We start from the raw sequence: 22,909 nt of genomic DNA, 5'->3' as shown, positions 1-22,909 counted from the left end.
TAAGTAAGTATAAATATATTTACATCCTGCAGAATGCATTTCGCCACTAGTGGTGTCTTCGGTTGCGTACGTAACTCATGTGTCCAGGGATAATTGGTAATAGAGGCGTGCGGCCTCCCACTTAACCAGTAGCACGGCGCATTCCAAGCCTCGCTCTCATGTAACATCTGTGATCTTTGTGATCTTCCAGGATTCCCTCCGATACTTCATCCACGTTTTCCTGGGTACTGGCAGCTTGCGGTTCAGCCACCATTTGCGTTCCAATAGCGTTCTACCATTTGCCAGCAGCCATTTTTGCTACACAATTATCCCCTTATTAAGGGGGTATATAAACAGGAATCTGGATGCACGAGTCACATACCCAGCTGAAGAAGCCACTGGACCTGTGGTGAAACGCGTTCTGGAGGATCTAAATGTATTTATACTTACCCTGTTTTTATATTTTATTTTAACATTTGTTTGGTTATTATACATTTATTGCACATAGTGCACTTTATGCAATCTAGTTCCTGCTTTCTTCTAAGGAAGGTGGTATGGCCCTTAGCTATACAAAGTGTGGAAAGTGAGCCCTATGATGAGGCTCCTATCTTGTGAGTACACTTTTTGCTACTTGTTAAGGATAATATTGCAGTATAATACTACTCTCTCTCTCTCTCTCTCTCTCTCTCTCTCTCTCTATATATATATATATATATATATATATATATATATATATATATATATACCCTTTTGAGTCATTCTATGGGATATATTGGGAAGAGAAACTATACCAAGAAGGGAAGGGTCGTCTACACTGACCACACTGTTATCACTATTAAAGCTAAATTTTGTAGTGTGTGTGAGTGTTGCCTTTTTATTTACTATGCCCATAACTTAAAAAGGTAAAATGTTGTATACTATTTGGTTATATTTTATTTTGAAGCAAAAAAAAACATTCTGGTTGAAGGAGACATAAAAGCAGTATCTAAAAAAGGTATTGAGTGTGATTCCCTTATTATTCGCTTATTCACTTAATAAGCGTTCCACTGTGTTGCTTTTTGGTTTTGGTTGATTTTTGTGTTGAGAAAGGTAGCACATTACAGTGAGGTAGCAGCTAATGTATTAAAATAACACGTGTGCCGCACACATTCACGTTTTAATTTGGGAAATGATTGTTTTTGTAATATAGAACTAGTACTGTCTACTATTATTTTAGGAACGCCTAATCTACCTGTCTTTCTATCTATCACTATATCTCTATTTTTCACTAGAGTCATAGATTTTTGCCATGAAATATGAAGTTTAGGAACCTTACCTCCATTATCCTTAAGGTGAAGCGCTATCTTTGTGTCATCTAAAAAATAAATACAAAAAATCCAATTTAGGTAAATAGCACAGATACACACATTGCCCATTCTTTTCATAAAGGGGTCTGTCATTTCCTGGTATTTAGTAATCTCCTACAATTAACAATATGTGTGTGTGAGGTCTGAAAAATAAACTTAAATGTTTATTTTAACTTAAATTCTTTGCTTCTAATTATAATAAGCGGCAAATTATATTTTAGAACAACTGAGAATATTAAACCTAATACAACTTTTAATTGAAAAAATCTCAGTAACTTTCCTAAACTTGTGTATATATATCCATATCTTTTGAGATATCCAATTACTCTTTTAGTATGATAGAAAAGTATAACATATATTTTAATTACAATATGTTGCCAAATAAAATGATTCTCCGATATACATAAATGAGAAAAATGGGAAATAAACTTTCTAATTTTTTTTTTAATGTTCTGCTTATTTATTTTCTGTCAGTGTAAATATGATGCCCTTGAAAATTCCTTGGAAGCAAACTGAAAAATGATTGAAAAGCATATGTTATGCAAAAGACATTAACTAGTGTTGAGTCAAAGCATCCTTTGATTAATCTAGTACTCTGTGTCTTTGTAGCAGCACAAATGAATATTATACCATAAAATATGTTGCTGCCTGTACAATGAAGGATAGTTGACTGAACAAAATATAAATCACCAGGCATTTTGACATTTAAAACTGTGGACATTATTAATTTAAGAATATTGAAATGAGAAACCCCATTTGAAATATACATGAGGATGTTGCTTAGCTAGATTCCAGTCTGTAGCATTGAGCATCATTGGGAGGTCGGGAGGAGGAGAGTAGATTTGGAATTGTAGATTAGAATTGTACAGAAAGAACTTGGTGGTTCATGCACAAAGCACTGAGGTTCGTTAAATTGACACTCATTTTATATAACACAACCCAAAATATAGTTAAATAAGATTTTTTTTTTCCAACTCTGTTTTGTATCCTGCACTTGAACATTGGTGTCTGTGAAATCCCTGTTTTCAGCAATAAATGGAAATTTGACCTTTGACCCACCCATCAATTATTTCAGCATTATGGCATGCTTAAAATAATCCCTTAACTATAAGAGGTAACAGAATTTACCTTCAGTAGGGAGGCTGCTTGGTAGATTTGATGTTGCCATTCTCATGGTTGAAGTAAAATCTCGTGTAGTTGCTACTCGAATTCTTGTTGTAGTGTGACGTGGGACCTCAGTTGTCTGTAGAAGACCTTCGCAAACTTTGTCTTTGGCCTAGCAATGAAAATAAATTCCTAAACTGTGTGTACTTTTCATTTTTGTTAATAAATCATATGGAACTGTTGTTCTCTAACTTGTCACATATCAATGTGTAGTATTTATAACCAATATACTCTAAGTTATCATATAATATACTGTTTATTCCTGTGCAATAGAAAATAAATAATATTTAATATATACTTTCTAAACGTCTAGTTTTGTCTGTGATCTTGCCACGCTTGTTGCTGAAGTTAGCATATTTATACGAAAAAAAAAAAAAAACTGAAAACACACGATAATGCCATTTTGAGGAAAATGTTCTGCATTTGATCCAGAAATGTGAAAAAATTGCAACTTTTTAATCCAGTAGGTGTTCCTCCAAGCAAACAATTGTTTCACACTAGTGAGAGATATATTTTGTACCCCAAAACTGTATCGCAGTTTGTCATTTTCTCAGTAGTATTTTCTAGGAATTCAATCTGGTAAAAATAATTGTTTGCAGAAAAGATGAGATAATTGTTACTCCTCCCTAAGTATTGCATTGTAATTTACTTATTACCATAGGGAATATTGCAAAATGACTTATACCGTCTGATTAAAAATAAATAAATACAATTATTCTACCAAACATTTTTTTTTCCTTTGGCAAATTTTAGGGAAACATTAAAAAACTTAAAATTTTCTTTTCAGCTTTATTGCACAATGTAAAACTACCCAGCAAATCATAGATTCTGTGCTCTCCATATCCATGTTTTTAATCAATAGCTCTCGATAAGAGTTTTAAATAAGACACAATTCCAAATGTAATAACAGCTAAACTAGCTATATCTGGGTTAGTAAATATGGAGTATATAGTTTGAACTGAAATGTTAGACGCTTTCTTTTCAAATTAATTTTATCAAACATTTTTTTAATCATACACCCGGCATAAAAGTCTAGGAATTTTAATAAAAAAAAAAACAGGTAGGAAATTGAAGCTTTAGAATGTCTGCCAAATGGGACAAAATTAGTAACACTGTGTCTACAATATGGAGTCTAGAGAATTCTGCATAATAATTATTTAAGGTTAAAATATTTTATCATTTTCTACACTGTTGTCCAATTAAGATTCAATTAGTTGAGTACAGTTTGATGTGCTAATTTCCAACCTCACGTGAGGAGCATTGGGTCAGATGTGAGTGCTTTTTAATCTTGTAAAAAAAAAAGCATAGGGCATGTCTTCAATACTGATTAAATGAGAAATAAGCTTTGTTAGAACCTGTTATCAAGAATCCAAACATCATTAATTATCTTTTCAGTAGGTTCCGTGTCCAATAGTTATGCAAGGAAATGCTTATTAACACACAAGCAAAAGGTAAAACATAATTACACTTAAAATTATTTTCTAAACTAAATGCTGCCGTACCATCTCAGTAAAATGCTGTTGTAAATTATTTTGTGTAATTAAAAATGTTTTAATTCACAATGCAATATGCAGATGATTATAGTATGTAATTACCTAGTCCAACTTATAACCCAGATGGATAAAGTTTTTGATCTGGAAAAAATAAATAAAATGGCTTTAAATGCAAGCTGCCAGGTATATTAATGTATTGCAATTCTCATACCTCTTCAGGGCAGCCATTTTCCACCCAGTCTTGCCGGTGGCGATCAAATCCACATGAACATCTTCAAAACATAAACAAGTAAAAATAAAAAAGATATATTAAAAAGTGTTAAATGACTGACCACAGTAAATGTTGTATGGGTGTTATAAAGCTGCATAAACATACATAACATTGATATTTAAATGTAGAAATACAATTGTTATTACAGCTATTTTTTTTTTTTTTTTTAAATTCTTTATTTTTCTTGTGCATTAGTTTACAAAACAGAGTAGACTGTAACGCCACGATATCGGTTACAGGCATTGCAACGGCATACATGTACACGGCAAAGATAAACTGCACATTTTTGTAGGTAAATATAGCATGCTAGGAACATTGTAAATCTGAGATACATAGTGATTACTTGTTTGTGTCTTACTTCTATTGTGGTGAGTCACGAGTGGGACGACAAGCTTAAATTATTAAACATAGTAGGATTTCCCCTCGCTCAGAGGTGAGTAGGCACAGGTAGACAATGCTCGACTAGTTGGGATGCACACAGGAGACACATGAGCAAAATTTTACACTGTTTGCCAAGTTATCAAGAGTGGCCCTTTTATGGGGCTAGGCTAGCTAAATTAGCATATCCGTACATCAGCTCTGTGTAAACTGTACAAACCAAAAGTGAAATCAAAGTTAACGTTTATAAGGCATAAAACATTGCTTTAGCTGGAATCTGTTAACTAATAACTCACTGCAAAATGGATTAAGTAGAGAGAGTCAGTAGGGTATTACAACACTGTTGCTCAGGAGCCCCCTCCGGTGCTTGGATTTATCAGTGCTCACCCGATGCCTGCTCTACTGCTGGTGCTGTGTGTGAGTCTCTCTGTGTTGGAGTCATCCGTGTGGCAAGGTCGGTCTCCCTTCGGGGTTCTTTCTCCGGTGGGCCATGATTGGGCTCTTTGTCCTGTTCTGCCCGTCGGTGAGCAGGCTTGTTGCATTGCAGGAGGCTTTGTGGGGTCTCGAGTGTGGGGAGGCTTGTTGTTGATCAAGGCTCGCAGGAACCGCTGGGAGATAGGCAGGTCTGATGTACAGGCTGGTTCTGTCGTCCATTACCCGTGAGCAAGCTTGGGTGGTGGCTGCCGATCGTCCTGTGCTCTGGATTGCAGGCCCTGCGCACATGGTCTCCGCCATCTTGAACGCGGGTTTCAGGACTGCATGTCTGTGCTTCCACAGAGCCCCTGCGTGAATGGGATCCAGGCGAATCTCACTTAGTTTAATGTAATGTAGTGAGCTGACAAATCCCTGGAGCAGGACATTGTGGTGCTCAGATGGTGCTGGATGTTTCTCTGTGTGCAAGTTCCAGTCTGTGGGAACCTCGCACATGTGGCTGGCGTGCGGCGGCCATCTTAGGAGTGTACTGCCAGTGATTTTCCCCCAGCAGGGTGGTTGTTTGACGCTTACCTCAGCGTGATAGGAGTTGCTGATGCTTATGTAGACCGGGATGACCCCCCCGGTCCAAAGGGGGGGGGAGGAGGCCGGACACCAACCGGAGACCCAGGAGAGCGGCCGTCTCTTCCCGGCTCAAGCTCCAACACGCCTCGGGCCTTCGTCGGGTTACTGTAGGTGCCAGATGGGGTCTTGAGGGGTATCTCCTCGTACCCCAGGGTCTGGGGCTCAGTTTAGTCTCCGTTGCCGGTTGTTAGAGAGAGTTTGCCTCCAGTTTGCGCCGATTTTCGGTCCTCCAAAGCGGGAGCTCAGACAGGCACGTCTGATCCCGTTGGCGGTCCGGCCCCGCCCCCATTACAGCTATTTTTAAGTTACACTTTCACCTTTATCTTTTATATGTTTATTGTTAATTTCAAAATGGAAATTGTCCTGGAAGAATCAAGCTAAATTAATGAAGTATTTTAAAAAAATGTCTTATGGCTATTTAACTCTGTTAAAAATATTATTTAATCACTTAAGTGCAAAAACAAGAAGATGCTAATTTTTGTATTTGAAGAGAGGGTTAGGGTCATATTAATTAAATTAGCAACTGCTGAACAAATTATTCTCTTTAAAATAGCAAAAGCATTTACTTGTTTCATGAGATACAGTTGTGCAAAGATTTATGGGATGGTGCATCTCTCACACAATATTCTATAGAAGAACTTTATAGAAGATGACTCCCATTGTCAATGCCCGATCTCCTTGGCATGTTATTCTAAGTCAGTGATGGCTAACCTTGACACCATGAATTGTTTCTGGACTACATTTCCCATGATGCTCAGCTACCTGTTAGAGTCTAAAAGCTAGATGAGCATCATGGGAAATGTAGTCCAGAAACAATGTATGGTGTTAAGGTTAGCCATCACTGTTCTAAGTAGTTATGGAGTCATCTGAATTCATGTTCGCTTAGCTGGTATACTTTCTAAGTCTCTTCTGACAGTGATATTCCTTGTTAGGTTTCCTTTATTGAAAGGTTACTCCAAGCACGATGATGACTTTAGTGATTTGAAGTGGTCATGGTGTTTGGAGTCTGTTTCAGTTATAAAAGTTACATATAGAGAGAACATTCACATTACTGTTTAAGGTGTATGTCCACCTCCACCAGCATCACTTACTGGCAAGCTTTGATTAGAGTGTTCCGGGCTGACGCATGCGAATTCTGTGCATATTGGGCATCTGTTGCCAGCATGCTTTGTGACAACCCACCATAGTAATGCTACTATAGAATGTAGTGATTTTGAACCACAGGCTTTTGTCCACAGGTATTTTTACATTTAAAGAAAGCCACTACAGTCCACGCAGATTTACAACCTGACATCTTAATCATTTTTCTTCACTAGACATTCCACACACATTCCAAATGAATACTCCTAATGACACTTGTTAACTTTTGCATTTGCCCCTCTTTAATGTATTCAATTTACTTTTTAAATACAATATACATGGCTACGGGGCTTGCTATGTCAGTTCCAAATGTTCATTGCCCATGAGATTTTAAAACATACAGGCCATTTTTAGACTTTTTAAATTCTCCTACCCTGGAGGTGATGACCTTCAGGTGTTCTACATGGGTTTTCCTTGGAAAACCATGGTTTATTCCAGTAATCCCAACACAATTCTCAAGAAACACTAATATTCCAGGTTTAACAATATATAAATTAAAACATAATTAGGGAACACCTACATAAGTACCTATTGATGTGCCTTAAAGGCTAGTTTGGGAATCCTATTTCCCTCATTTACTCTTCTGTCTTATGCATTCTGCTGTCATTAAGCCATAGAGAATGATGTTATTGCATGAATTGAAGCAAAAAAAGGATAATAAAAATTATACACTTTTGATAATATTAATCCTACAAAAATAAATAAAAATATTATTATAGATGTGCATACTGTTTCTGCACTAAACATATCTTGTTACAGAAATAAAAACTGTCAGTTTGATAAATGCACAAAATTAACGCTAAAGCTTTGCTAAGATACCTCTAGAACAGACTTAAACTGGCCACACTTGTGACTTACCCTACACCTAGCAGACTGGTATCATTATAGTTTCATTACCCTATCCATTGAAATCAAAATAAAATAATGTGTTTTTCCGTGTAAATAATATTTTAATTAATACAATCATGTACAGACGAGCAATCACTTGATCAAAAACATTGAGGTTCAAGATTTTTGGCCATTTAATTGTTTTTATTTTTTTGTTCAATAGTTAGCAAATGTAATTTAATATTAGTAAAATGTTTTATGTTTAATGTTGTTTTATAAAATACCATTTCCTATGATGCTTACTTTTCATTTTACTAAAATAAAACCTGAGGCATTCTGAGTGTTGTTCATTATATGCTTTTTGATGACTAATCTTTACTGTCCATGAATTCTTGGAACCATTTGTATGTTGAAATCTTTGCATCAATAAAAAAAGAGATTGACAAAAAAAGCTGTTTCTAGATTATCTAGCAGTCTTTCTATTTTCTATTTAAACTTTGGTATGACATGGTCAACTCAACATTTCCTCTTTCCCAGGTTAAAAGTATGACCACTATTGGGTTAGGTAATGATAACATCTACATTCTAATTCACGAAAGTGAGAATTTCAGGTAAATTCAAAGTAGATATTCAAATCCAAGGTAAAAAGAGCTTATCTGGAAATATTCTCGAAGTCAACTATGCTTTCAGTTCGGATACGTTATACTTTAATTTGAAATTCACTTTGAATTCTTACTCTAGAACCTTGGTAGACGCAAGGATGTGCTTGAAAACCAGCAAATGCTAAATGTCTCACACTTCAGGTTTACCATTTGGCCATCTCTGCCCTTGTTGTTGCATAGTTGGTTCATTTTCTGGACATCTAATATAGTGGGTCAACAACAGTTGTAGTTTTTTTTAACGCTTCACTTCCAAAGCTCATTGAATAAATAATTGGTAAGATATGCTGTTTTTGGACAAAAGAAAAATTCCTATAGACTCAGATAAAATATTTCTTGTAGTATTTATCGATGTCTGTCATACTATAGTTTCATTAATCAACAGAGAGTGATGTTATTTCATGACGTAAAGCAAAAAAACAATAATATACGTTATACACTATTGATAATATTAATCTCACAAAAATATGAGAAAATTATTATAATAGATGTACACACGGTTTCCGCAGTAAGCATATCTGGTTTCAGAAGTAAAACTGTCAGTTTGATAAATGCACAAAATTTATTTTAGAAGAATTTTAGAGATATCAGTCAAGTTCATCGACCAGACTCTTGTAGAATTGGTCTCCCTTTCATATCCCATCAGTAATGTGAATAGATACTCTTGTGTTTTTGATGGTAATTAATATGATGTTGTTTGCTTGGCGTTTGCTAAGCCTAGAATATGGAATGATTCATGGGAAAACCTTATCTCTTAGCGATAAATCATTACTCTGTATATAATTTATAGATCACTACTTCAAAAATGTGCATTTCCATGTGCTCAAAACAATATATCATTATTTTTATTATAGAAACCAAGATTTATGACACCTTACGATCATTGGAAAAAGGCCATTTCTGGGTTTTTTTTTTTTTTAAAACTATATCTTCTACTATTGTATATTAAATGAAAAATAAAAATGATCTTGTTATGCAGTTTATGGTTAGTTTAAATGACCTACAAAATAATGTTCATAATTTAATGAAAATGCACAGCCCATGAACACAGCAAACACAATTATGATGTTTGGATAAAACTTTATTTATGTTACCAGAGTACTCCCTAAATTTAAATTAAAGAATTAGCACTCTGGCTTGCAAAATAAACTATGAAGGGTATAAAATTAAATATCTTGTTTTTTATACCTTAGTAGACATAAATGTCCATCTACTCTATAGTACAGGACAGGAGTAGGTAACCTTCGGCACTCCAGATGTTGTGGACTACATTTCCTATAAGGTTCTTACAGCCATAATGCTGGCAAACATCAAGGTAGATGTAGTCCACAATATCTGGAGTGCCGAAGGTTGCCTATCCCAGTTATAAAAGGATATTCGTCTCGAAAAAATATATCTGTAGCAAAAGTAAAATTTGCTGAGTAAGTAATAATTTTAATGCATATATGCATTCATTACTTATCAGGGATAACAAACTGTAAGAAAATGACCCCCCCTTCTTCGGACAAGATGGATGTTTTCACAAAACTGCATTTTAAGACACACCTTCTGCTACTCTACTGAGGAACAATGGAGAATAGTCAGTGCTTGGATGGAGTGGATAAATTGTCTCCATTGTGAAGAGAAAAGAGTGAGGAATATTTGGCTCCAGTTCTGTGAATGAGGAGAAAAGCTTGTGCAAAGCTATTGAAGCTGAAAATGCTTGTATCCAGATTGTTATTTGACTCCAAAATCATAAGCTGAGTGTCTATTCCATTGTAACATTGTTTGTATTTGTCTATATTTGTCTATAAAGGAATACTGTAGGGTCAGAAACTCCAACATTTATTCCTGACTCTATAGTATTAAAAACTATCTACTACCTACTATCTACTACTATCTAGTTCCCCTGCCCCGGCCGTGGCCCACTAAATATAGTCAAATCTTACCTTTTTTTCCAGTCTGGTACTGCTCCAGATCTGTCTTCTGGACTGAAGCAATGATCTTAGTCAATCACAATGCTTTCCCATAGAAAAGCATTGGATTGACTGAGATGGTCAATTCTGATTATACCAGCCAAGGAGATGGGCAGGAAGGGGGAGCCAAATGTCACCCTGGTCAATCAGCCTCTCCTCATAGAGATGCATTGAATCACTGCATCTCTATGAGGAAAGTTCAGTGTGTCCATGCAGAGGGTGGGGATACTGAATGTCAGTGCTGCATAGTGTGCACTGCTCCAGGAAGCTCTTCCAGTGGTCATCTGAGGAGTGGCCACTGGAGGTGTCTCTAGGATGTAATGTAAACACTGCCTCTTCTCTGAAAAGAAAGTGTTTACTGCAAAAAGCCTGCAGGGACTGACTATACTCACCAAAACAACTACTATAAGCTATAGTTATTCTGGTGACTATAGTGCCCATTTAAGTAAATAATTTGATCAGCTGAAATACCTCTTTCAATTTTAAAATGCATATTCAGTCTCACATATGTAAATCTGTAATATTTTATTGAAATTTCTGATATAAAATATATTTCATATTAAAAATGTATATTTTAAATATTTATATTTTGTATAATATTTCACACAATATCTTTTAAACAATGATAAAAGACTCCCTACACTCTTCCCGAAAAAGAGATGCACAGTGTGTTTAATTTATACGCTCTTAACTCATGCTTCGTTATTTGCTTGTTAGAGCCTGCTGCAGCCCCCTGTGTTTGATTAAAGTTCAATTAACAGAACAGGAGAAAGGAACTTCAAAAGTAAACAAACTATGCTGTAAGATCAGTTGAACTCCTAAATGGCAGGGAACATGATCTGTACACTTAAAAAATTGCATTGTCATTATTATCATTATTTACATAGCGCCAACATATTGTACAGCACTTTACAATTTTAGAATGGGGGTAATTGACAAGTAATTGTGATACAAAATATTAAAAGATACAAGAGGTAAAAACAATGTGCTGCTCAAATAAGCTCACATACTATGATTAAACTAAAGTTGTTTTGGTGCTTAGAGTGTCTCTTTAAATAATATGAATGTATATATATTCAGAACATTACAGCAAATCATTCAAACTTTATTGGTGAAAACGTGGAGTCATTAGAAATATAACTCAAATATATCTCTACATGAAAACAGATACAAAAACAACACGGCTTTGTAGTTAAATGTGTTGCATCCAACTCAGAGCCTATTTGGTTTTTACTATGTGGGAGAGACTGTAAGTGACAAGGTTGAAGGAATGCAATCAAAAGGAATACTGGCATCAGACAGAATGTACTATCTAGTAATAGTTTCCTATAAAGCAATCACCAAAGGATTTTATTATGTCAAAGGTCCTTCTTTCTCAGAGAGAATGCTAACAAACCATTGCAAGTGTTTTAGGAAATAAATACAAAACTACAAACTTTTTACCAAGACACAAACACTATAATACATTAACCCAAAGTTTACTGATTTATTATTTGTAAATTGTGAAAACTGTATGAACAATCTGCAATGCATTCTTCAACAGAATAGACATTTCTTGTATGAATCCTGCAGTATATCGAAGAGTTTTTAACTATAAAAGTCAAATGACCATGACTGTTAGCTTGTCTAGGCAAGGCCCTCTTCACCTGCTGTTCCTTTATGTCATATGTGTTTTGTTATTAAAGAGACACTCCACTTCCCAAATCCAAACAATAAAAAACACTGTTTAGTAGATGTACTCCAATACAAAGATGCATTTATTTAATTATGCCTATTTTCAGTGGATGCATAACTAATAACAGCTGGCAAAATTTGCAGATCTCTCGCCTGCAACCCTCCCCTTCTAATCCCACCCCGACTTTCTGTGACTGTCCAATCACAGACCTCACAATGCAGCTCCATGAGAAGTCTTTGCAAGGCAGGTTCTCTGGGCAGTCGCCTGTCTTATGAGTTTAGCTCCACTGAGCTAAACAACCAGGTAGTAACAGGAATGATTGCCTGGACGACAGCCACGGGGGTGCAATAAGGGTAATTTATAAAAGTGCCAATTTTTAATGAAATCTGCCCTTTTTGTAAAATGAAAAAAAGGACACACGCTTCACACATAATGCACATCAACAAGCTAAAGTGCTTTAGGCATGTGGTGTGTTCCATCTTGTTTATCTATTGTACTGAGTTGTAGAATATATTGGCGCTGTATAAATAATTGTAATTGTATGATGTAAAGTTGGAAGGTAGATTACTAATAGGTAACAGATCATGTGTTAAAGGTTTATACATCATAGAGCTACATATGGAATAGCCATCCTTCACAGACTATAGAAGCAAACACTATCAAAAAATGGAAAAAAAATTGTACATTAAAAACATTTTAAAATGTTATGTCCATGTGCTGTCTATAGTGGCCAGTGGAAGTTTAATTGGTGTCTACAGGCTGCCATCACCTGGGTTGTGCTTATAGGTGGACGGTTCAGGAAAAGAACTTGTAATTTTAATCCTTCAGCTGTTTGATGATTACACAGCATAATATCGATCACAAAAAGTCCTGTATTTGTCACCATAGGCTCCCGTACCTTCTTTCTTGGACCACTTAGAGCCTATGCCTCTCTTTACCCTGTCCCTCGCTATACTACTGGAGGGTATGTATGCTAGATTCCTTTCTTTTATTCCATCAAACATTCCCTAAGCTTTAAAAGCTTTAACTGTTTCCTAAAGGTTATTTTCTCCTTCATTGTATCTTGTTTTTTTTGTTTTTTTAAATGTGTTTCTTTACATTGCACCAGAGAAAGTCTGGGCCCAAAAAAATCATTATTAAACCTCCTACACATAAAATGTTGAAAAATGCTTGGCGTGCAAAGATCATTGGTGAAATACGTTGACTGTAGTAATGAAGAGACTGATGGATATGAGGAGCATATTTGCACTAATTAAATTAGATAAAGGTATTTAAACTGATCAGCCACAGACAGGTACTGTGAATAACTTTGACTATATAGTTACAGTGGCACCTATCAAGTGGTGGGATTTGTCAGGCAGCAAATTAACAGTCAGTTCTTGAAATTCATGTGTTGGAAGCAGGAGAAATGGGTAAGTGAAAACATCTGAGTGACTTTGACGAGGGCCAAATAGTGATGGCTAGATGACTGGGTCAGAGCTTCTTCATAACTGCAACTCTTGTGAGGTGTTCCCGGTATGCAGTGGTTTGTACCTACTAAAATTGGTCCAATGAACGACAACCAGTGAACCAGTGTCTGGGTCATGGGTGCCCAAGGCTCACTAATGCAACTCGGTTGTGAAGAACTATTGTAGAGTGTCCATTATAATCTCTGTCAACTGTCTAAAGCACCATAAATTGGGACATAAGCATTGATTCTGGACCATGGAGCAATGGAAGAAGGTTGCCTGGTCTGATGTATCACATTTTCTTTTAGATCAGTTGGATGGTCAGGTGCGTTTGCATTGTTTACATGGGGAAGAGATGGCAGCAGGATGCACTATGGGAAGAAGGCAGGTCGGCTGTTGCAGTGTTATGCTGTTGCGAAAACTTGGGACCTGGCATTCATGTGGATGTTACTTTGACACATACCACCAACTAGAGATTGTTGCAGACCACGCACACTGCTTCATGGCAATGGGTTCCGTGATGGTAGTGGCCTCTTTCAGCGGGGTAATGCACCTTGCCATACTGCAAATGTTGTTCAGGAATGGTTTGAGGAATATGACAAAGAGTTCATGGCCTCCAAATTCACTGGAACAACAAATGTGATTTGGACACCCCACCTTGCAACTTGAAGGGCCTAAGGGATCTGCTGTTCATGTCTTAGTGCCAGATAACACAGGACACATTCAGAGGTCCTGTGGAGTCCATGCCTCGACGTATCAGAGCTGTTTTGCCAGCACCGGGGAGGACCTACACAATATTAGGCAGGTAGTTTGAAAGATGTGAATGATCAGGGTATGTCCTGTTATTTGACAGTCTACAACATATATTGGCACTTAAAAATAAAAAAAATATTGATCCACTGCACTGAAGCTTACAGAGTAATCATAGATATATCCTTGGTAAGCCACAGACCACAATTTGTTTATGAGCAGCTAAATCTTAAATTTACAATATTGTCCCAATTTTCAAAATGCATCTTGAGACTAGGTGGATTGTAAATAAATGCTCAACATAACAGCATGCTATACTTGCTATAAAGAAAGGAACTGCAAAAAGTTAAAGTAATTTAGCTTTGATAGGAACCAATAAACCAAATTACAGTAAATTAAATGGTTTACTCATAGGCATTTTAAAATGTAATAGCGCTTTACCTTTGTGTGTAGTGAAAATATTCATCAAGCATATGATTTAACATATTAAATGTCAGCACATGATATATAGGTGGCTTTAAAGAATAAAGAGCATATCAGATATTGAATATATCCTAATCATATCATTTAAGAATGCGTGGTTAGCTCTGCTACACTGGAAAGACATTTAATAGTTAAACTTAGTCACTGATAGCACAGAGAAATCTCTATATCCTATTCTTGAGCGGTTAATTTGCTCCATAAGGATCACTCTAAGCATCATAACCACTACAGCTCACCATTTAGAAAAGGATTGGTGACCAGGGACCTCTCACATATTTATTTTGATAATGTCTAATTAACATTTCTGCATTATTTATGTCAACCTGGGCAGCAATAAGGCTGAGAGAGCTCAGCTACCCTATCCATAGGACTCTGAGCCAATCAACGTCATCAAGGTTGGACACAATTGACACTGCTGTTGCTGTTGCGGAAGTGTTAATTACACATTTCCAATGTATCCAAGATGGGGAAGGCCCCTATATGCTGAGAAGAGCTTCAGTTTATTTCAAACCACTCCTAAACAATTGTGTATTAAACTAGGGTATGGTGTTAGGACCTTAAAGTAAGGCACTCCAGATGCTGTGCTATAAATCTCCCATAATGCTCTTACAGCCATAATGCTGGCAAAGCATCGGGGGATATGTCGTCCTACCATCTGGAGTGTGTAAGGTTGCCTACCACTGATCTATAAATATAAGTGCAAATACAGACAATAAGGTTTAAAAACATTGTCTCTTTTTTAATCCCTTAAGGACACATGACGGAAATATTCCGTCATGATTCCCTTTTATTCCAGAAGGTGTGTCCTTAAGGGATTAATCTAATTATTTAGATATGTAGATATATAGAGACACAAAGAGAGTGAAGCAGTCGATTTACACATACCAGCACTATGTAAATATTACATACGTGACATGTGGAACAGAGGAACGATTTTCTCTTTTGAAATGATGCATTAGATTTTATGATTAATACATTATATATTATATACTGAATTTTATTTACATCTTTAATTTTCATGTTTCGAATATAGATTTGGGATAAGAGAGTAGTTTATAATTATAATATTTTATGTAAGTCTTTTCCTGCGTTTCTATAATATAATGAAAAGTTCTTGTCAGCACCAGTTCTTGTGTCAGGTTTTTACAGAGAGGCATAATTCTTCTTACTTTGGACTTGATTCAATTCGATCTGAAGCAGTTTTCTTTTTGATATTGATTTAATTGCATGTTGTTAATCCTCAATTGCTGCCATTAGGGTACCGTAAAATGCTTTATATAACACATCAGGCACTGAAATGATGCCCATTTTAAATTAATCAAATAAAAAGACTGAATTAAAATTTTAAACAGAATAATAATCGCATAAAAAAAAAGATGGGCAGGAATTTGTCTAAATCCAGAAATGACAAAACTAATCTAAACACATTTATTGTAGACAAAAGATGTTGCACTGTGAGTATTATTGCTGTTGAGCATTGTGATACACCAATGATATCAATATTTGAACATTTGGAGAGAAGAGAGGAATTTGGTAAAAAATTTGTTCCTCTTAAATAGGGACACTCGGGTGGTATGCTGTAGGCACTGACGTCATTTCATCTCATTGAATTGGTTATAGTGCCTGGATTGCCCTGGTGCTGTTTAAGAGTAGATAGAAGCCCCTGGCTGCCCACAGCCCAGTCCCCACTGGAGGTATGGCTAAGGCAGAAACATTGCCAGTTTATACCAACAATGGATGTTGTGATAGGATGAAAATATGATAGCCCAAACAGCCCAGAGGATATGGGATGCTGGGAACTCTAGTTTAGCATTAACACTGTTCTACACTGAATAAAGGGAGGGTGGTGGGGACTGCGTTTTAGCTTAGAAAGGAGATTTCCTTGACCGATTTAGTAAAGGTATTAAGCAGTTAAATTATGTCACTAGGGGCGCGGAGCCTGGCTACTGATCAGTCCAGACATGTGTTGCATGAGCTTCCGCATCTGACACCTTAAAATCGACAAGATTTTGGAGCCAAAAAACCTACCTGGATGCAGAGCACTATTAAGCTTGTTACTGAAATGCCGGTGGTTCTGGGGGTACCTCTCGTGGGTTTCTCCGCCACTGGAAACCCCGACTCAAGGCTTTGCGGCTTACAAGCGACAGGGCGGAGGAGAGACGGCTGCTCTCCTACTGCTTTGACTGGCGGTGAGAAACTTGATTAGTGCTGTCTCCACCACCCCTATGGACCAGTGGGGTTATCCCGGTCCCCCCTGGCTTGCTCTATATGCTCACACTGCACCCAGATGACCAACACCTGCCACATGGAGTACCCAGCTGATACACTCAAGATGGCAGATGAGTTACCTACGCAGGGGCACGAACTGCAGAGGGTGGAGACGGTCCTACCGGACTTGGTAGACTGCATGCCGCGACGCCTAAACAAGGTGTTTGAGAGATTATGGCAAAGGATGGAAGGAATGCAAAGTGGTGGGAGCTGCGGAGAGCCTGGGCCTCCTTCGGGCAAACCGTCCTCACGCTGTGAAGCCTAATTCTGACCCACCAGGGCAGAGGGTCACAACAGCTAAAGCTGCAATGCATAGATCATGATGGGGGAGACCTAGCACCTGCTTCAGGCGGCGGATCACCTGAAGCCCCCACAGTCTCCCGGCGGGTAGGGACTTGGTTTACCATATTGTCTGGGCCCATGGGTACCAGAAGCAGACCCCCTCTCAGCCCTGGAGAGGTAGGGAAGATACCCTGGCACACCTTCCTCTTGCAGCAAAACCCAGAGAGTCTCCCACTATACAGAGCCGAGGCATTGGCTGCCATAGACATGATACACGAAGCACATTACCCGCATGTCTATGTTATCCTTAATGTGTTTAATTCTTGCCTATACTAAAGGATAGTCACTCATGTTGCTATATATCAGCCTGTACCTAGCCTGACCTAAACTGTATTATTCTCCTGTAACACAATCCTTCTCCACATACCTATTAAATTACACAGCAGAGTTCCATCAGTTATGTAACGGATCACCCGTACTCCGACCGAGTACCTTCCATTGATGGACGCTTCCTAGCTTGCGCCGAGGACCACAAGCACCGCACCAGACACCACAACCACCGCAGACTCCACAACTGCCTTAGCTTAACTGGAGTCTCGCCATCTTCCTTCCACCCTAGATCAGCTTCTGTCCTCCAGGACAATGTGGGGAAGACCTTTCCTCCAGGAGAGCATAACAGGAACAGCTCTTACAAGTGTAAGTATACAAGTATAGCAATCCCCAGTGTGAATATAGCTGTCCCCTCCAATCACGAGACAAGACTACTTGTTGAGGGTCAAGAAGATCTCTTTAATGCACACAAAATGACTTTTTTATACAAGTTTTCAGGCCAGAGGCACACTCCCTGGACCTGGTGGTAAACTATGACAAAAGGGACACAAACAAATGGGGACACTAATTAACAAAATAACACTCCCACATACACAGTAAATATCTCCATTTTACACTAACAGTAAAATACCTAAAAATACCTAAAAATACATAATTACTATTATATTACACAGAACCCCCCTCAGATCTGAGTGCCCAATATAGGTGAACAGCGCTCAGATCCCACGAACCGAGTAAATTTGCCATGGGGTTAAAGTTTTGCAAGGGCTGATGAGAGATTGAGGAGGGACAAAGCAGCCAGTTTAAACTGGTCTGGCAGTGTCCGTGGGACAATGCCCTGCTGGAGAACAATGGGATAGGTATTAAAGGGGGAGGGGAAGAGGCACATTCTCCCATGGAATCAAAAGGGGCAGACACAGTCTTTTAAAAGCCAATAAGCCCAAATAGTGTTTTTAAAGGGCACAATCTCCCAAGGGCCATAGTCACAAGGCAAGAGGCTGGCAAGCAGGCCTCTCCAAGACCAATTGGCGAAGGGCACTTCGTCACAAGTTATGTTAAGCTTTTTTATATATGAAAAAAAAGTGCTACCCCTCATGCCATTGTCTAGCCTGTATGCATATATGTACGCTGTGGTGATGTTTGATGATGATATGTACCTACCCGCACAAATAAAAAAAAAAAAAATATGTCACTAGTAGCATCTGATGCAGTTTAAAAAAGGTGGGTGCTGTTTCTTTTTTTTTTTTTATATATTTTATTTTTTTCTTATTTTTTGGTCTTGGAGGTATTTCTCCATAATACAAGAACCATAGTATAACAGTATCTTGTAAGTATCTTGTAACATATGCATAAGAGATAAAGATTACAAATATAAGAGAAGAAAAAAAAGAGAGAGAGAGAAGAAAAAACAACAAAGAACCAATTGTCGCATCACCATATACAGCTAATACGTTTTCAGTAACAATCGTATTTGGCCTAGGTCACATATAACCTTCATATAAATCATAAGGAACAATGAGTATCCTCCTTTGGTGTCTGTGTTAGTGTACCTATTCTGTATCACAAGAATGATGTTCTATTCTTTCTGAATCTTACTCCGTTTCTCAGGCTAACTTATCTATGTTAATTACATGCTGCAGAGGGAAGAGAGAAACAACCCTGGTCCTCCCGGACTTATCCCTCGTTACTCCTCGGCCCCCTCCTAAATTGCCTCCCCCTTTCTGGTCACTCGAAATGGCACTAGTTTTAAGTCTGTCTTCTTCCCAGGAAATCTTTCCAAGGTTGCCATATTTCTTTATACCTATAATATTTGTCTAGTGATCCCCATCTGAGTTCCTCCATCTCATGGAATTGTTCTATTCTAATATACCAATCTTTGGTATTGGGCTGAATCGCCGACTTCCAGTGATTTACCAGTGAGCTCTTTGCCGCCGTCAACATGAAGTACACTAGAGAGTGTTTAAGTTTACGTTGTGGTATATTAAAATGGTAGAGGAGAAGAGCCTCTGGGCCGAAGGGTAAGGATGTGTCTGTTATCAGATTGACAGTGTTCCAAACCTCTCTCCAGAACCTAGATACTGCACTGCATGACCACCATATGTGTTGGAAAGTGCCTTTTTCTGCATTGCACCTCCAACACATGGGGGAGGAATTAGAGTCAAAACGGTGGACTTCTACCGGGGTGGTGTACCACTTGGAAATTAATTTATAATTAATTTCCTGTAGTGGTATGCTAGAGTGTGCGTGGAAGATTGTTCGGAAAATATTCTTCCAATCTCCTTCTTCTAAGTCTGTGTCTATGTGTTCCCTCCACAGTCTGGTAAAATACGGTAATTGTGTACAGGTCTGGGTCTGCAGCAGTTTGTAGCAAAGGGATGTCGGCTTAGAGGGCATTTTGTCCCCCAAGCATAACAGTTCAAACTTGGACTTTTCTCTCGGGGTCCAGGTTAGTAGGCCTTGCGCGGATAAGAAATGTCGTATTTGTTCATATTGAAACCTCTGCATGAGCATGGGATCTTTCCCATCCGTCAAGAATGCAATTGGTATCAGTCCCCCCCCTTCATCACGTCAGTCAGAGTTATATGCGTCTTCCTGTGTCCCCCCCCCTGTGGTGATAATATTAGTCCATGTTTCCCTGCTATGAAAGTGGGGTTATTCGTGATAGGGTAGTTCGGGGACGGTGTCGGAGCTATGTCTGGGAGATTGTTTACCTTTTTCCAGATTCGTATGGTTGGGGTTACTGTCGGATCTGGTGGTGTCGTCCAGTCAGTGACTGATGTCATCAGCCTAGGTATTGCCTTCAAAGATTCCCCAACCTGAGCTTGTTCTAATGTGACCCATAATTTGGAGGCAGGTTGGTAAGACCAGTCTATGATTCGTCCTACGTGTATTGCCTGATAGTATAGCCACATGTCCGGTAATCCTACTCCCCCCCTCTCTTTGGGTCTAGTGAGTATGTTATATCTTATTCTAGGGCGTCTTTTGGCCCATATGAATCGTGTAAATAAAGTCTGGATTTTCTTAAAGAAGGTTCGCGGAATAGCAATGGGGAGGGTGTTCAATAAATATAGCAGTCTAGGAAGGACATCCATTTTGAGAATATTAACCCTTCCAAACCACCGGAAATTAGGTTTATTCCAGGATTCCAGGTCTGCACTGATGGCTCCCAATAGTTGTGGGAAGTTAGCTCCGTATAGAAGCTTGTTGTGGGGAGTGATATTGACTCCCAAGTATTTGATGGACTTTGGCGCCCATTTAAAAGCATATTGTGCCTGTAGTCGTGCTTTGTCCACGTCTGGTAGTGTGAGATTTAATATTTCACATTTATCTATATTTATTTTAAAATTTGACAGAGTGCTATAGTCGTCCAGGAGTCCTAATAGTGTGGGAAGGGACTTGTGTGGGTTAGCGAGTGTGAATAACAAGTCATCTGCAAATGCAGATACCTTGTACTGGAGTTTACCCACCTCTATCCCTTCCACGTCCATATTATTCCTTACTGCATTCAGTAGAGGTTCCAAACCCAGAATGAACAGCAATGGTGACAGGGGGCACCCCTGTCTCGTGCCATTTGTTATTTGGAAGGGGTCAGACAATACACCATTGATCTTCAGCCTTGCTGAAGGGTGAGAGTAGATTGCTTGGATCCACTGCATCCACCTTTTTCCAAAGCCTAATGACTCCAGCTTTGACAGGAGGAAGTCCCAGTCCACCCTGTCAAACGCCTTTTCCGCGTCAATAGCTAGTAAAATGGATGGGGCTCGGTTTCCATGGGCTCCATGGATTAGGTCGATAATTTTCGTAGTATTATCTTTGGCTTCCCGTGAGGGGACGAATCCCGCTTGGTCAGGATGTATTAATGTTGGGAGCATAGGTCTTAAACGCAGTGCTAACATTTTTGTAAAGATTTTTATATCTACGTTAATTAACGAAATTGGCCTATAATTACTGCACATATCAGGATCCTTCCCGGCCTTGTGGAGAAGAGTGATATTGGCTTCCAGGCTGGGTTTGGGGATGGGCTTGTCTGGGCTTATGGAGTTAATTGCATGTAGCAGGTGGTGGCCAAGCTCCTGTATGTACGTTTTGTAATAGGTAGCTGAATAACCATCCGGGCCTGGACTTTTGCCCGAAGGGGTTGTTTTGATTGCATGTATAAGTTCGGTGAGCGTGAAGGGTTCATCTAGGGACTTTGTCAGTGCTTGGGGTAGAACTCTGTCAAATTTATCTAGTAAATATGCTTCTATACTAGCCTTATCCTGAGAGGATTTCGTTATATTATAAAGTGAGTTGTAAAACTCCCTAAATGTTTTCGCTATCTCTTCGTTTGATTGTACAATATTGTGATTCACCGTTCTGATTTGGGGAATATAAGTTCTCACCTGCTGGCGCTTTAACGCGTTAGCCAGAAGTTTCCCACACCTGTTCCCGTGAGCATAAAAGGTTTGTTTGGTCCACACCAGTGATTTTTTAGCCTTTGATTGTAACAAGATGGTCAGTTCCGACCTGAGGGATAAGAGTGTTCGGTAGACAGATTCAGACATAGAATTCTTATGTGCTTCCTCTAAGTTTTTGATATCCGCTAACAACTCCGTCTGTCTTTTAATTTTTAGTTTTTTAAGATATGATCCCTATTTTATTAATTCCCCTCTGACTACACATTTATGTGCTTCCCACTGGAGGAAAGGGGTTGTGTCTTGTGTGGCATTATCTTGGAAATATTGGGAAATGGAGTTGGCAATAGCCTTTTTCACTGTTGTGTCCTGTAAAATTGTTGTGTTTAGCTTCCACTGACCTTTGCCTTGAGCTAAGGAGGGGATTTTAAGTTGTATGTGGATCGGTGCATGGTCTGACCATGTGATATTGCCAATTGATGCTAAGGTTATTAGCGAGAGGTCTCTATGTGTGGTGAGGAAGAAGTCTATCCTTGTGTACGTGGAGGCTGGTCTCGAATAGAATGTGTAGTCTTTTGTGGTGGGATGGAGTGCTCTCCAGCAGTCCACTAATTGATGGTTGTGTAGAAGTCGTTTGAGTTGTGTCCTAGCCGCTTGTAGATGGTTGGGGTGTCTTGCAGTGCTGTCCTTTTGGGCGTCTATAGAGATATTAAAGTCACCTCCTATGATTAATGTCCCTGTAATGAGTTGTTGGATTTTATTTAATATTCTACGGAAAGTATAGCATTGGCGCTGGTTAGGGAGGTATATGTTCACCAATGTGACCGGAGAATTGCTAATCAAGCCTTGTAGAATAATGTATCGGCCTGAGCCGTCTACGTAGTGGTTGCTGTATACAAATGGTATCGTGGCCCCAATCAAAATTGCCACACCACGAGATTTGCTATGTGTAAAGTTGTTGTAGTAAGTTTGGGGGTATTGTCTATTAGATAGTTTGGGTGCTCCCGATC

General features: G+C 38.5%; 1 protein-coding gene across 1 annotated transcript in view; it reads right to left on the bottom strand.

Annotated features, from left to right (window-relative positions):
- Positions 1–22,909, bottom strand: part of PLXDC2 (plexin domain containing 2) — a 520,796-nt gene that overhangs the window by 43,731 nt on the left and 454,156 nt on the right. The window contains exons 10-12 of the mRNA XM_063452523.1: positions 4,194–4,254; positions 2,454–2,601; positions 1,295–1,333 (exon numbers count right to left, since the gene is read on the bottom strand). Coding sequence (XP_063308593.1) covers positions 1,295–1,333; positions 2,454–2,601; positions 4,194–4,254 — 248 coding nt within the window. The remainder of the gene's footprint in view (positions 1–1,294; positions 1,334–2,453; positions 2,602–4,193; positions 4,255–22,909) is intronic.

This window comes from Pelobates fuscus, chromosome 4 (assembly GCF_036172605.1).
Source record: "Pelobates fuscus isolate aPelFus1 chromosome 4, aPelFus1.pri, whole genome shotgun sequence".
NCBI classification, from domain to species: Eukaryota; Metazoa; Chordata; class Amphibia; order Anura; family Pelobatidae; genus Pelobates; species Pelobates fuscus.
This window is presented reverse-complemented; position numbering and strand designations above follow the sequence as displayed.